The sequence below is a fragment of the Notolabrus celidotus genome, chromosome 1 (genome assembly GCF_009762535.1).
Source record: "Notolabrus celidotus isolate fNotCel1 chromosome 1, fNotCel1.pri, whole genome shotgun sequence".
Lineage (NCBI taxonomy): Eukaryota > Metazoa > Chordata > Actinopteri > Labriformes > Labridae > Notolabrus > Notolabrus celidotus.
In genome coordinates this window covers 30877598-30893017 of record NC_048272.1, presented here as the reverse complement: position 1 = coordinate 30893017, position 15420 = coordinate 30877598, and the positions used below count along the sequence as shown (strand labels likewise).

At 40.4% G+C, this 15420-nt stretch overlaps 2 protein-coding genes and 1 long non-coding RNA gene across 3 annotated transcripts in view; all 3 read left to right on the top strand.

The window, feature by feature from the left end:
- Positions 1-2553, top strand: part of LOC117818636 — a 22868-nt gene extending 20315 nt beyond the window's left edge. Inside the window, exons 21-22 of the mRNA XM_034691590.1 lie at positions 1927-2060; positions 2511-2553. Coding sequence (XP_034547481.1) covers positions 1927-2060; positions 2511-2553 — 177 coding nt within the window. The remainder of the gene's footprint in view (positions 1-1926; positions 2061-2510) is intronic.
- A 677-nt stretch (positions 2554-3230) lies between these two features.
- Positions 3231-6496, top strand: LOC117818057. Its single transcript, XR_004632291.1, has 6 exons — positions 3231-3296; positions 3488-3533; positions 3630-3696; positions 3781-3826; positions 4008-4064; positions 6216-6496. It is a non-coding gene; the product is annotated as an uncharacterized LOC117818057 (long non-coding RNA).
- A 2065-nt stretch (positions 6497-8561) lies between these two features.
- The window catches only part of si:ch211-236d3.4 (protein FAM107B), a 37497-nt gene continuing 30638 nt past the window's right edge, over positions 8562-15420 (top strand). The window contains exon 1 of the mRNA XM_034702327.1: positions 8562-8664. Within this exon, the coding sequence (XP_034558218.1) occupies positions 8641-8664 (24 nt within the window). The 5' untranslated portion in view covers positions 8562-8640. The remainder of the gene's footprint in view (positions 8665-15420) is intronic.

Sequence of the window (15420 nt, the reverse complement as noted above, 5' to 3'; positions counted from 1 at the left end):
ATCCTAGCGTAGGTCCTGGGGGAGTCCAGGTGATGCAGGATGTAGTTCAGACCCATATTGACTGCATCCTCCACCGACCTGTTTGCCCGATAGGCAAACTGCAGGGGGTCCAGCAGGGGGCCTGTGATGTCTTTCAGGTGGCTCAACACTAGTCTCTCGAAGGACTTCATGACCACAGACGTCAGGGCGACGGGCCTGTAGTCATTGAGTCCTGTGATGGTGGGTTTCTTTGGGACTGGGATGATGGTGGAGCTTTTGAAGCATGAGGGCACTTCACACAGCTCCAGCGATGTGTTGAAGATCTTTGTGAAGATGGGGGCCAGCTGCTCGGCACAGACTCTCAGGCAGGAGGGGGACACGCCGTCTGGTCCTGGAGCCTTCTTGGTCTTTTGTCTCTGGAAGAGCTGGATTACCTCATCTTCACAGATCGTCAGCGCAGGTGGGGGGTCAGAGGGGGTGGGGAGGGGCTTGTGGGGGGGGCCAGGTAATCAGAGTGTTCGGGTGTGGGGTGTGAAAACCTGCAGTAGAAGCTGTTCAGGTCGTCAGCTAGTCTTTTGTTACCTTCAGGGTGGGGGGAGGGTCTCCTGTAGCTTGTAACTTCACGCAGGCCTCTCCAAACTTCTGAGGGGTCGTTGGCAGAGAAGCTCTGTTTTAACTTCTCAGTGTAGCTCCTCTTAGCTACCTTGATTTCCCTCGTCAGTTTGTTTCTGGCCTGCTTGAACAGGTCCCGGTCCCCACTCCTGTAGGCCTCTTCTTTGGCCTGACGCAGCTTCCTCAGTTGAGGTGTGAACCAGGGATTGAGGTGTGAACCAGGGAACAGCCCGCCATGGAGTGTTCACGCCATGCAGAATGTTCTAATAGTGTTCTGTGCTGACAACCACTCCAGCTGTTTGCCTGATGAGGGGCTATATTGGCACACAGCATCATCTGGTTCCTCCAGCTGAGAGAAGAATGAACTAATGGAGTTGCAGCTTCCCTTGCTTCTTCCAAAATCAATGAGGAAGCAGGCAGTGGCAGCTGAAAGAGGAATGATTGGGATATAGGGGGGGAGTCAGGGGCCACTGTTGGCTGTTGCAGTCCAAGCTTGCCACTGTGTGCGTGTAAATTGAAAGTATGGCACCGCCTAGGTGTGGCTCAGCCTACACACTCACAGCATCTGGACTGGAGTCTAAAGATCTGAACTAGGAAAGGAAATAGGTTCCCTAAAACTTTGTTGGTCCTGGCACAAGGCTGAAACCTGGCCTGTCCTTGCCCTCAGAGGTGTCGTGCATCATGGGGAGCACTGGAGGCAGACCCTTGGAATGTTTCCTTCGTGTCAGTAACAATGTATCAGCAAGCCGCCAGTGCCAGGGGGTTGGTTTCTTGGTTAGTTGTGACAGAGCCTTATCAGAGAAAGGTTTTGTGATCATTTTAGAACTTCTGGACTGGACAAATTCCTCAGGTGCAACACGATATCTGTGCCAAGTTTGAGACAAGCTAGGCGGGTGACTGATTCACAACCCAAAGGCACTTACTTAGAAAATACCAATGTGGAAAGGACACAGGAGGTACCTGAGATTTGCCTGTAAGGGCGCGACCTCAAAGACGGCAAGGTTTTTGTGTTCTCACTGTTGGTTTCTCACTTCCTCCTATGCCTTCACACAGTGCATTGCAGTCTGGAAACTGCACTGTCAGGGCTCAGGGGTCCGAACTACCTTGGATGATTGGTTGACCTTGTGAACAAACAGCAGAACAATGCTGTCTTCGGTCTCTGTGCTGCTGGGAACACATTCGGAAGGGCTTGGGTTGCACAACCATGCAGAGAAGAACAGACTGCAGCCTCACAAACCCACCAGTTCTTGAGCATGTGGTTAGATGCTATGCTGCTCTCGTGAGACGGGCGCAGGTGTGAAAAAATGTTTTAGAGCCTTCCTTTGCTTCTCAAAGCTTGGGACAAGGGTCACTTGGAGGCAGTGCCTGGGCCTCCTAGGCCATGACAGCAGCAGTGCAGGTGATTCCACTGGCCCTATTTACACATGCTCCCAGTGCAAAGGTTCCTCTAGTGGCTGGAACTTTGTCAGGCAAGATCCTTGCGGCCAGCATTTAGGTCAACCAAAACGCTTTGCCCTCAGGTGGTAAAGGACCAAGCCACCATTCCAAAAAGAGAGTATGCAGGGGCCAGTGGCGCATCCCCAGGAGGTGTCAGCGGATGCATCTGTGGATGAATGGGGTGCCTTGCACAAAGGCAAGGACACCAGGGGGAACTGATATGGGCCTCTTAGGAACCTGCAATTAAGTTAACTGCAATTAAGAGCTATTTACCTGCCCCGCAATACTGAGCCCGCAGGGCCATCGGTGCCGGAATACAACATGGTGGCAGCATTTTTTGTCATCTGCCCTGTGAGCGGGGCGGAGCCCAGGAGGGCAAAACTTCATCCCCAAGGGATTGACGAGATCTTGTTCTTTTTAGTTAATGTGGCCAATCTGTTTAATTCCAGAGATGGCTCACTACCCTCTGTACCTCTCCGCAGGAGGAACAATCCTCCTCTGGGCATCAACACCATGGCAAACTAGTGGCAGCAAGGCCTGTTGATCCTAGTGGCAGCGACAACATAGCCCTGATACAATAGATTGTGTTTGGTTACGGTTGTAACCGGGGTTTCCTGAGGGAAGAGACTTTCTCTTCATGCCAAGGCCACTTAGAAACCTGTTCCTATTAATGTTAACCAGTGAGTCCAGGTACACCTTGGCATTAAATACCCCAACACCGGCCATGTAGTAGTGTGTTTTTAAAAGAATATCCACGTCACCTTACTTTCGGGGGTCAGTCCCTGGACATACAGACAATGTAAATGGATGATGAGATAATCTCTTCACTCAGACAAGCAATCGTAACTGATCATTCTTATCCTTAGATATCTTGCCTCTTGTCAAAATAATTTGGTTTTCCATCCATCTTTTTAGTAGTGGTTTGAGATCTGTACTAAGTCTCTACTAAAAGTGATCTCCAATGTCATACAGAAAATCCAATTCTTCCACATGGTCATTCCCCAAATAATTTTTGCTGACAAACAAAAGGATGTCACTTTTTATTTTGAGTAGTCTCATCAAATTAATGATCAGCAAGACATTTGTATTTTTAATTGAAGATTATAGTTCCTCTTAAAATGCATTTATTTGGGGATTGTAAATGTTTTCTGTTATCGCATGCAGCAGTTCATTGGTCTGAATGGGTGTGTTCATGTGGTTTCAGTCTTCAGTATCCCTGTACCAGTTGTTGCTGAGGGTGCGGGAAGCAAATAAGGATCTTTGCAAAGGTATGGAACATTATTTTAGGGGAGTAGACAGATTTTGGGATAGAAGTGATACAGGCTAACCTAAATGGGAGGACTGGGGTATGTCATCAGAAGAGTTTATAGAAAAAAAATAGTATTTTTATTTTTGTTTAGTGTGATGGAAGTGTGATTGTCTGTGTTGACTGATGAAAATTCTTTTGTCTTCCGGATAGTTTGGGGTTACCTCACGTGGATTTGAAAAAAATGGAGCATTTAATGGTAATCTAGCCTCAGCATCATCAGAACTCCTATGACTTCTCTGTATATCAAAACTTTCTTTTTAACTTTTCAAACGGCATGTTTGTGTGATCACAGGATGAATCTTTTAAGGACAATAAAATGAGGGATTACTGGAGAAGCATGTGAAAGAGTGCCTGAACCGGTATGAAATTTTAAGAGAGTGATTGAAAAAGTCTGGTTGTCAAAATTTCGAGTGTTGAATATGCTGCTGTGTCTTTTGTTGTAGTTTGGGTTTAACAGAGCAGGACTTTGAAGAACTGATGCGAAAGAAGGTATCTTAGTTTTTTTCATTAACATTACTATTTCTGTCAGCATTGAGTTAAGACTGCAGTCATTTCAGCTCTTATTTTAAACAACTTGAAATAAAAATAACTTTCAATGGAAGTGTTTTCAGTTTCAGTCCTAATCTGTAGTTCTCCATCATTCTGTACGGTCTGTTGTCTGTGTTTTCAGGCCCATATGTCAGAAGAGGAGGCACTTGAATGGCTGAAGCAGCACATTAACTGAAAGGTACGAAACATGAGAGAATCTGAAATTGAAAGTATCGCTGGGTTAAGCATTTCACACTTGATACGTGTTGACTGTGTGCCGGCTGAGAGCAGACCTTTTAAAGTTGGAGTCAGATTAGACCTTTAAGCATCTTACATGTGTCTCAGATCCGTGTCTCCATTTTGACTCACCTTTCAAGGTTCTTGGCCAAAACAGACAGTTTACTGATATTATAACATGAAACTTATGTCTAGAACTGTAGAGTATGCTCCAGGCATGGAATAAAAAGTACAGCAGCACTTCTGGTATGCTCTTCAAAGAAAGCCTGGTCTATTTGTTCTGTAGAGAGAAACCACTCATTTTCACACACTTATTTGGTGAATCAAGTCGCTTGCAACAATCTTTATTTAAGTCTTTGCTAAACTTTCTTGGAAAAAACCCAGAAATCACGTAGGCCATAATTACACCAAGGGGCATTTTTTTCTGTGCAATCTCCCTCTCCCTCTATCTCTCTGTCCCCCCCTCTGCTCATACAGATGTTCTGGCATCTGGTGTAACTGAAACACCAATTATTTTAATGAAAACACAATCGATTTCCAACAGTACCGACCCCTGAAATCTGTTTTACACCTGAAAGCATCCCTGATAGAGCTAAAGAAAAAACGGTGTGGCCTGGAGCTGTCAGGTTTTTCAACTTGCACCTTATCTGAAAAGATGCCTTTAAAACAATGCAGTCTTGTGTGAGAGAGCAGACCTTGGCGTGTGGTTTTGTTTGAGTCTGAGTGATATGTAGGGTGATATTGTTTCCTGTTAAACATGGGAACACTGCTGATCTGCTGTAATTTGAAGTTAACCTAGATCGACTCAAAACCCAGCTTTATGGTGCGCCGTAGGCCTTGCGGTCTAACACCATATACAGAGGCTATAGTCCTCGTTGCAGAGGTCACAGGTTCGATTCCAGCCATGACCATTTGTTGCATGTCCTCCCCCACTCTCTGCTCCCCACATTTCCTGTCTCTCTTCAGCTGGCAAAAATGCCCCAAATTATAACTTTAGAAAAACCCAGCTTTGTCACAATATATATATAGATATTTACCATACCAGCTGCCACAGCTCGTCAACAACGACAAAGACATTTTTGGTTAAACGCAATACAAAGTGAAAGTACTGCACCAAGGTAATCATTAAAAATTATCCTGCCATGCACTGTCATATGGATTGATGACATTATGTCTATTAAGGCTTAATATATCATGTAATCAGACAATGGAAGGCATTGAGACGCGTATTTGAATTTTTCCGGAAAATTAACTTTTTTTGGCACATTCGGTATCGTGGTAGCTATCTCTACCATTGGCGTAAACATAACCAAAAACACTTGCCTAGTGTTGGTTAACAGTCTAGAAGGTTGTTATGCCTCCAGCTAAGCCCTGCCCATCAAAAAACATCACACTGTTTACTAACACTAAAAGGGTCAATATGAAATCATATCAAATACCACATTTCTTGTTCCTTTTTTCTGAACAATTTCCTCGCAATACAACACATAAACAAATATCCCATTTTCTTCCTGTCTGGTTTACAGAATGTACTAACTCGCTCTCTGATTGGTCAGTATGGAGGGCGAAAACTACCAAGAGAAGACACTGTGTTTTTCTAAGCATAAAAATACCAAACTAGTTAAAGACAAGGAACTTTAATCAATCAACCTTTATTTGCATAGCACCAAATCACAACAGATGTTATTTCAAGACGCTTTTACAAACAGAGCAGGTCTAGACCGTACTCTATGTTGAATTATCAACAGAGACCTAACACCAAGACAGGGTAAGACTCAGTCTTATCCCGACTTAATCCACCATGAGCATTGCACCTCACAGTATTTAGCTGGTTACAGTGGCGAGGAAAAACTTCCTTTTAACAGGCAGAAACCTTAAACAGAACCAGACTCATGTTAGACCACATCTACATCGACCAAGTTGGGGTTGGAGAGAGGGATAGAGAGAATAAGAGAGAGAGAGAGAATAAGAGAGAGAGAGAGAGAGATGATAGTAATGAGACGAATAGTAGTGGTAGTTGTTGCTTAAATGAAAGTTTAATGTGTAAAGAAAACCTGTTCTGTTTTGAGACTAAATTATGTTTATCTGTTCGTGTCATTCTGTTCCTGCACAGTTCACGAGTCCCTGGTGTGAACAAACTTCAAGAAGCAGCACAGCAATCAATGATCATGTTACACCAACTCTACATCGTGTACACCCATGATCTTTGAATATAATTTATGCGATCATATACATTAAAATCGTGTTTGTGTTTTATTGATAATGAATTTAAGTCAAGCAGCTGTGTAACAATCATGCGATAACCATGTAGGAACTGTCTACAGAAAGGGACATTTTTAAACCACCTGAAGAAAAACGGCTGTCTTTTACATTTCAATAAATTAAATGAAGGAATCTAAAGGCTCTGGACCAGTTTTTCTTCAAAGTCCTTATGTCGTCACTATAAACTAGACTGTTGAATCTGTAATTATTTGTGGGGGCTCTCTCATTTTCAACATCTGTTATGATGTTATGATATAAATCTATCAGTGTGGGCTGGGCTTTATAAGTGAATGATTTGCTTCCTCATCCTGTTCTAAGCTGCAGGGTCACTATTTTATCATTACTCTTTTAGATGTTTTCTGCTCTTTATAATCTGTTATTTCAAAACTTTACACTACTGTTTCAGCCAGGACTCGTCTAAAAAAATTGCTTTTGCTCAATGGGAATATTCCAGGTAAAATAAAGATTTACTCAAAAAATGACAACTATGTAGACTGTAAAGTCAGGTGGTTACTCGGCACGGCTCTGTGGAGTCATGGGAGTACTGTAAAATGTATTTCTAGTCTTTTTCCCGACGCATGTCCATTTTTATCTTCTTTATTATAATGTTCTTTATTTTATCCCATTACTTACCCATTAATAAATTAATAAGCATTATTTTAATTCTAGCATGTATTCATACTAAGACTCTTCTATGACTTCAAACATGACAGCTGCTCATTTCACCCAACCGACAACGGTTCAGAAAGGCTTCTGTCCTAAAGAAGGAGTCCTCTGTTGAAAGCAACAGCACCCTCTAGTAGCACATTGAAGCACTGTGGCTCTTTCTAACAACAACCACAAAACTGTGAATGAAGAGGCTGAGGTGACGAAGGCCATTTACAGTCAGCTTCATTTCAACTAAATCGTTTTTATTCAGAGTAAATACAATCAGTTTGTTTGCAGAGTCTGATCTGTTGTAAATTAAGAGCCAATTCAGCCCTGAGAAAAATACACTTCACTGATTTGGCAGCATTTCTTTTTAGACATTTAGGAACTTTGTGATTAAAAAAGTAGAAATGTCATAATGTTTTGCTTTGTTTTGGTCTACAGATAGATTCACCAAAGCCTTTAATTACAACTTCTTTATTTGTAACAACTTATTCTCAAAATCCCCTTTTAAATTATTTGATGTGGCCCTAATCCTCCATCGTATAATGCAGTGGTTATCTGTCTCATTTAAAGCTGTGTTCTGATATTAGCGAACAGGCTGTCTGTTAAACCTTTTTTCTTAACTTTGAATATGACCTGATCTCTGGATCACAGCAGTTATACATGATCAAATTTGAACCTCCCATCCTGAGCATGACGTCATGGCAAGATGGCCACTGTGGGAAATAGGTTCTCCTGGGGGCGTGGCTGATTTGACTGACAGGTGGCTTGGCTTTTGACTTCAGCTCCACCTCTAGATTGGCTGAAAGTTAGTTGGAGTGAGAGTTTCCAATATGGCCACCAGCTTTAATGTTGCCACTGTGTAGTTAATATTCAGAGTTTGATAATAATAAAAATCTTATATAGGAATGTAACATCTATATGATATCTTAATGTTAGTATTCAGGTGTGATTAGTGGAGATAGAAAGGGTAAATAAATGCCAATGTGTGCTCACATACTTCATGCCACTCCTGCAGTCGGTCAATGCCTGAGCTGGGCCACCCCCGCCCAAAATTCTGGAGCCGCCCCTGTGAGGAGCTGGTAACAACCCAAACACTTTGTGAATTATTTCCAGTTTTAAAGAACGGACCTCCAAACTTTATTTCCAGAAGTTTCTTCGGCCGTCTAGGAGAAACTTTGAGCTGAAGATGTTTCGTGACCCCTGATTCAGACCTCATTGCTGCTTCGCTCCCTGTCACCGCCAATTAGATTAATCCAGTCTGAGCATCTTAACTCCTCACAGCCATGAGCAGGGAGTCAGGCCGTAACAGGTGGCTGGGACACTTCCTCCTCCCCCTCCTCCCTCCTTCCTCTCAGTCACATTCTCTGACTGTTCCAGCTCTTCACTGCTCTTTCTCCCGGCTTGGTTCGGTTTCAGTTTGATGTTATGAAGCTGGCCGGGCTGCCTCTAAGGTTGGCGGGCTAACGACCCCAGTAAACGGGCTGTCAGGCTGCCAGGTGGCGGGGGGAGGAAGAGGAGGAGGGTGGGGGCCTAGGCTGCCAGGGAAAAGAAGAGGAAAGAACCAGAAAGACAGGAAGGCTGTGAGGACTGTGAACCTGCGACTCAGCGGGGAACTGGGAATAATGGGAACCACTTATGGAAAGAAGGTCAGTGCTGCTCGGTTTCGTTTGTCCTTAGTGGTCCAGGTGAGTTCATGAGCTGACATGGATTCTGTTCACCTGCTGAAAACTTTACCTCAAAAGTTTGTCATCTTCATACGAAGAACTATTTATTTTATTTGTTCTTTGAGACTGAAACACACCCTGGTCTGATAAATCTGTGGCTTACATTTGACACTTTGGGTCAGAGTTCACATTTAACAGATGACTAATCAATATGTTAACAGGAAGCTGAGACGTTTGATAACAGATTAACGGTCTGACATTCAGCAAAATCCCGCTCTTAAATGTGGATGATTGCCATCTGACTTCTTTACTTCTTGTATCCAGGAAACTTCTTGAGTTTTGAACAATCGGTCAGACAAATAAACATTTGTAGACGTCACACTGAGAGACTGTTGTATTCATTCTTTACTGTATGCTGTTCTGTTTTCACATGTGTGTGTAGTTATCAGTTATTTGAGAAACTTTCAAATCAGAGGAGTGAGTAAATGTATACTTCCAGGCAAACTAAGAATCTGATCCATGCGACTGCTTTGACATGCTGCTGCTGTCAGCTAAATGCTAACAACAGCATGCTAGCATGCTCACAATGACAACACAACCATGCTGTTGTTAAGCTGGGCTATGTACACCATGTTCACCATCTTGCATTAGCCACTTAGCATGCCAACCTGAGGGAATTAGCAGTAAATACAAAGTACAAATATTTATAATAATAGTTCTTGTTTTTATTCTGAGTCTAGCTCATCACAAAACATTGACTTGGAAAATGATTTTATCTTTCTAAAAGTTGTAACTCCTCAGTAAATAGTAAATGTCGGAACGCATCAGTAATTTTTGTCCATCATCATATGATGACAATTAGTGACGCAGCAGAACAAATTCTTGTGTCAGATACCAACTTTTCACTTCATCTGGTGTTACAGAGTTAAATAACTTCAAGCCAGGACTTCCTTTATATAAACACCATCATTTCTTGGTACCAATCCCCCCAAAAGCATCTATTTATCTGTTTGTTGTGAGTCTCAGTTTCACTGTAAACAGTAAGTTCCACAGAGGCTTCACTCTGACTTCCTTCTCAGTATGAACCTGAAACAGAAACTGATGTTCTTGTGATGTTCTTGTAATTAACGGGTCTTAGGTTTGCTGAAATAACAACATCATGATACAGATTAGTCAAAAGTCAAGCTTTGTCAGGTCTGTCCTCAAGAGGAGAAGAAAACTACTTTTACAATTTTTGATTGTTGAATGGATGTTTATGAAAGATGATTTTTTAAATTCTTCACGGAATGTTCTTTTTTTTAGAATTCTGAGATCTACAGGCAGAGACCAGAACACTTTACTTAGACTCAAATCCAGACCCTGAGATACAGATTCAACATGTTTATACAGAATGCATAATTACAGGTCAGTCATAGCTGAAAGTAAAAAGCTTTGTCAGGTCTGTCATCAAGAGGAGAAGAAAACTACTTTTACAAGTTTGTTTGTTGAATGGAGGTGGTCCCACCATTTCTGATGCATTCCAGGAAGGCAGGAAATCTAAACGCTGATTGTCTGTAGTGAAACAGCATCAAGCAGATTTGTGTCTCAGTGTAAATGTTTGATCTAGAACAGATTGTTAGCTGCTCTTCATGCAGATATCTGTTTATAAAGAGAAATAAATCCTCCTCACATTGCCAACCATGGGAGCCGGGATGTCATCACGCTGGATTGTGTTCCTCCTGCTTTTGCTCTCCATACAGACTGTTTTTCCTGAAGACACCAACGCCTGCTGACAGTTGATTGGTCAATAATACTCTTATTATTTAACTAAATGTTGCACTGCTACACCAGTGTGGTCTGAAACCATGACTAAGAGGGAGGAGACATCTTCAGAGTCTTGAGACTGGTCAGTGGTCATTTACTACCCATTTAGAGAGCCCTGTGGTTTGTACAGTGATTTGAGTTAGCTGTGTATACAGATTTTGGGAGTTAAGTTTTGAATTCTATGATCAAATGATGATAATCAGACCATATGCCTTGCACTCATTAACAGATGGTTTAAAGTATTTTATAGGTTGTATTAATTATGATTAATCAGTTATATTTTCTAAGATTTTTCTAACATTTATCCACACTGTCAGGCCTTGCTCTTTGTTGTGAAAGTACCAGTATTTTTTTGTTATTAAGTCTGAAAATACTGCAAACTGAAGGAGAAAATTTCAGCCAAAATGAGAAACAGAGAAATGATTTGATTGTAAAAAATATTGACCTGCAGAATGTACTGTACATCGAACTGATGAGATACCAGATTCAATTTTGCATATTGAGTCAAATGATCGACTCTTGAAGCCATAATGGATGCAAAGGTTTCATATCTAATCTTTTTTTTATTTCAAGCATAAAAAAACACAAACATTAGGGTCACCGAGTCTCTTATGTGTACTTCCTTTAGTTTAGTTTTATAGTGTGCAGAGATACGCCTACAACATACTTACCATACAAGTTATCACACAGTTTCCCCACAAATGTCTGATGAAGCCATAATATATTTATCCAAAAATTCAGAGGTCATCTTCCGTCTGGTGTCATAATGTTCTTGATAAACATTTGGTTAAATTTAAAGTGGAACTTTACTGATCGGCATAGAGTTGGGCCAATTCTACAACATAGTTTTCTTTATTTTCTAATGCTAAACTATAAAATACTTTGAGATTCATTTAATGGAGCTGAAAAAATCTGGCCATTAAAGAAGCTGGACACATGTATTTTATTTCCATTTTTATATTAATTGTCTCACACAGGTGATTTAATGATCATCACATTTTTTTCTTAGTCAACTTATCACCACCGCCTCACTTGCATGAGCCATTACGACACGATATGTTACATGCAATACAATCAAGTGGCAACCGCCCGGCCGTGATAATTGAAGCTAATGTGGAAATGTTAAAAACTGCAGTTTATCGGGTGTCAACTTGAGGCTGGCTCTGGAAATACAGCAAACCGCATACACACCAAATTCAAAAAAGACGATCTTTACAGCAGAAATAAACACGTTTACAACCTGGTAAAAAAACCGAGTGTAGTCTGAATAGCTCATATTTTTGACACACACTATACAGGGTGTGAATTTTAACGCGGCAGTTCCAAAGATACTAAGATTACGAGTTATTCATAATGAGAGGCACAGTTGACTTGATTGACAGGCGGGAACACTATAGCTGTTGGTGAGGAGGCTCAAAGCTCGCCTCTTTACATCACACTAGCTCGGCAGAAGTTAGGTTGAGTTTGGCATTTCCAATATGGCTCCTGCCAACGATTGGCTTCAAAACAGCGCTTCAGAAACAGATGGGTGACGTGACGGATACTATGTCCATATTTTATACAGTCTATGGATACAATACTATAGGAAATGTTAAGTTAAGTTACGTTACGTTATGTTGCGTTAAGTTACATTATGTTGCGTTGTGATGCATTACGTTACGTTACGTTACATTATACCATTCCATTCCATTACGTTACATTACGTTACATTACATTACATTACGTTACGTTATGTTGTGTTGTGATGCATTACGTTACGTTACATTACGTTACATTACGTTGCGTTGGGTTGGGTTGTGTTGCGTTACATTACACTGCGTTGCGATACAATATGATAAGAAAGGACACAATTTTATTGCAATTGTTGTAACGCATCCTTTTACAATGTCTGGCGTTATATATGTACAGTTTGTTTGTTTTTAGGGTTCGTTTAGTTTAGTTTTTTTCGTGGACCATTTCAAACAGCGATGTCACTAAAGCTGTTAAATAAATGACAAGAAGTAAAAATGTGCAATGTTTCCATCTACCTCAGAGGACCTGAGGTAAAAACACTGCTGTGGATTGGAATAGAATAGATCAGAATGGAATGGAACGGAACACGACGGAACAAAAGAGAATAGAATGGAACAAAATGCCTTGTAATTCTAGAATGTACAACCAAATAAAGAAATGCTGCACCATAAATGCACAACATTCAGACATCATAGTAACAGAAAAACATGCATTTAGATGGATATTAAACAATAAAGATGTATATCGCACCAGTAAAATATTAAAAAATATTTATTTATAGAGCTCTAAGAAAGACTTAAGTTTGAAGTACAAGTACGAAAGTCCAGTTCTTGATAAATCTACTTGAGTCGTGTGCTGTGTGTTTCTGTTCTTTGTCAGTGATGGAATCAGACCTGAGCTCAGAGGAATGTGACTCCTCAAACACACTCAGAGTTTCTGGTTAACCAGATAAAGGCGTCAAATATTTGAACTGTGGGGCTCGGCGCACCTGTCATAGCGGGCGTGTTGGGGTGTGTTTGTTGCCATGGCAACTAACAGCTGACAGCAGGGTTACGGGGTATATGGACAGATCTATCAGACCGGGTCATGTAGCTGTAACGTCTGCTTCAGATTAACTCATGGGTCTATTTTTGATGGAGTTATTTCTACCAGCAGCTGTGAGGAGAGCTTCCAGTTTGTGTATATTTAAAGCTCAAAGTCTGACGTTACTTAAAACACATCATGAGCTGAGACACACACAGTCAATCATCTGCAGAGCTCATATTCATGGGTGTGTCCAGACTTTTTGACATAGATTTTAACTTTACAAAGAAATGACACAAAGCGTCAACATAGAAATCTCAGTTTAATTCTTTGAGGACTCATAGAGAAGACGTTCGTCTGAAGTCACATTTGGAGTAATTGACAAAGGGAAACATACAAAGAAAGCTACAAGCAGCTCAGTGCAACACAGTCCAAATGGTTAATTCTAATATGACTCCTGCCTCTGTAAAGACAGACAGCAAATCATAGTTCAGGAGTTTGGGGTGGCCATACAGATTTTGAGAGAGGTGAAGCCCAGTCGTTTTGATTGGTCAGGTTGACTTGGATGTAGCTGAGTGGGCTAATGAGGACAAGATGAGTGATGTTGTCTGTAGTTAGGTTGAGTCAGCTGGAGTCGAGGAGGTTTGTGTCAGGGAGTTGAGTCATTTTCACTTTGTATGAATTAGTTCTGGCTGGAGAGTTTAAACTGTTGCTTGGACCTTATTTCAGATCATTAGACGTTATTTATTGTCTTTTGCATTTAAATCAACTTTTTTTGTTTAACACCTTTCATACACAAAACCATGTAGCCTAAAGTGCTTCACAACAAAGCCAGATTAAAAAAGTAGGTCTTAAGTTTCCTTTAACATTTAACTGACTGTTAGTATAGGCTAGAGTATAAATCTGCAGGATGCCAAAAGATGTGACATGGATAAGCAGAAAAATGTCATGTGATGATGTCAGTATTGGACAGTCTGAGGTTGTAAAAAGTGGTTTCACAGCTTTGAACATGATAACAGCAGAAAGAAATCTATAAAACTGTGTAGGAACAAAGAGTGATTTATTGGACTTAATGAGTAGCTGAAGATATTCAATCAATCAATCAGACTTTATTTGTAAAGCACATTTCATACAATGATGTTGTAACACAAAGTGCTGTACATAAAAACAATAAAAAAATAATATAAATTAAAAATATTAAAAAAATTAAAAGACAACCCAATCCTAATCCCAACCCCAGCCCGACCCCAAACCCAACCCCAACCCACAATACTAAGGTTAAGAACATGACATATGCAATGTTAATAATAATAATGATGGTAAAAAAATAAAAAAAATAAATGAAAAATAAAAAAGAAGTTGCTGAATGAACTGAGGAAATACTTGCATAATATCTTAACGAGGAAACACTGGAGGAAAAATAAGATATTAAAACTTAAAAAGGAAATTAAGCTCACCGAAATAAAATTAATTACTAAGATAATAAAACACAAAAATATTAAACCAGTGAAAGAAAGTAAGAAGCTACACTAATAGTAAATACAGCAAATTAAAACAGAATAAAATATTAAAATGCTGAGAGGTAATCTGTAAAAATCACAAAATGATATAATCTAATTAATAACTAAATCAACAATGAATTAATCCACAATAAATTAAAAATATATATATAAATAATAAAAATTGACTGAAAAAATAATATGTCTATAATAATTTAATATAGGACAGTATATACTTTTAAAAAAGTGATTAAAATTTGAACTAGATAACAAATAAGTAAATAAAATAAATAAATGCATAAATAAATAGAAGTAAGATGTAATAAAATTACTATAATGAATCAGATCAGATAGAATCATTTATTACAGAAACACTTTTACAGTCTACAAATATAACCTGTGGCTCTCACATTTACACTTCTTTTCTCAGCTTGTCTCTACGTGTCGTTTGAAGTCATCCTGTATACGTTGTATTAACGGGTGACGTGTCAGTACAGCATGACGTTATGATACTGGAGTCCTCTCAGTCACTCAGTCGGAGCGTTGGCCCTCACTCGACTAATCAGATTCCTTCTGTGAACAGTTAGTGAACTCATGTGTGAGTAACTGGATCAGCACAGAGAGAAAATAGCAGCCAAGTATTCTCAGCCGTGGTTACGTAACGCTGCTCATTAACGAGGAGAGGAAGAAGAGGAAGAAGACCACGTGACGGTGACAATTAAAGCACTGCATACTGACTGATCCGGGATCAGCCCAATGACGACCTGGGAGACTAACATGTTCAGATAAATCAGGTTTGTGTTTGTGGTGTTGATGCGGATCATCAGTGGGTTAAAACCAGCTTGGACCAGAGAGGGAGATTAAGACGATCAGAGAAAATCCAGCTTCTAAAAATACAGAA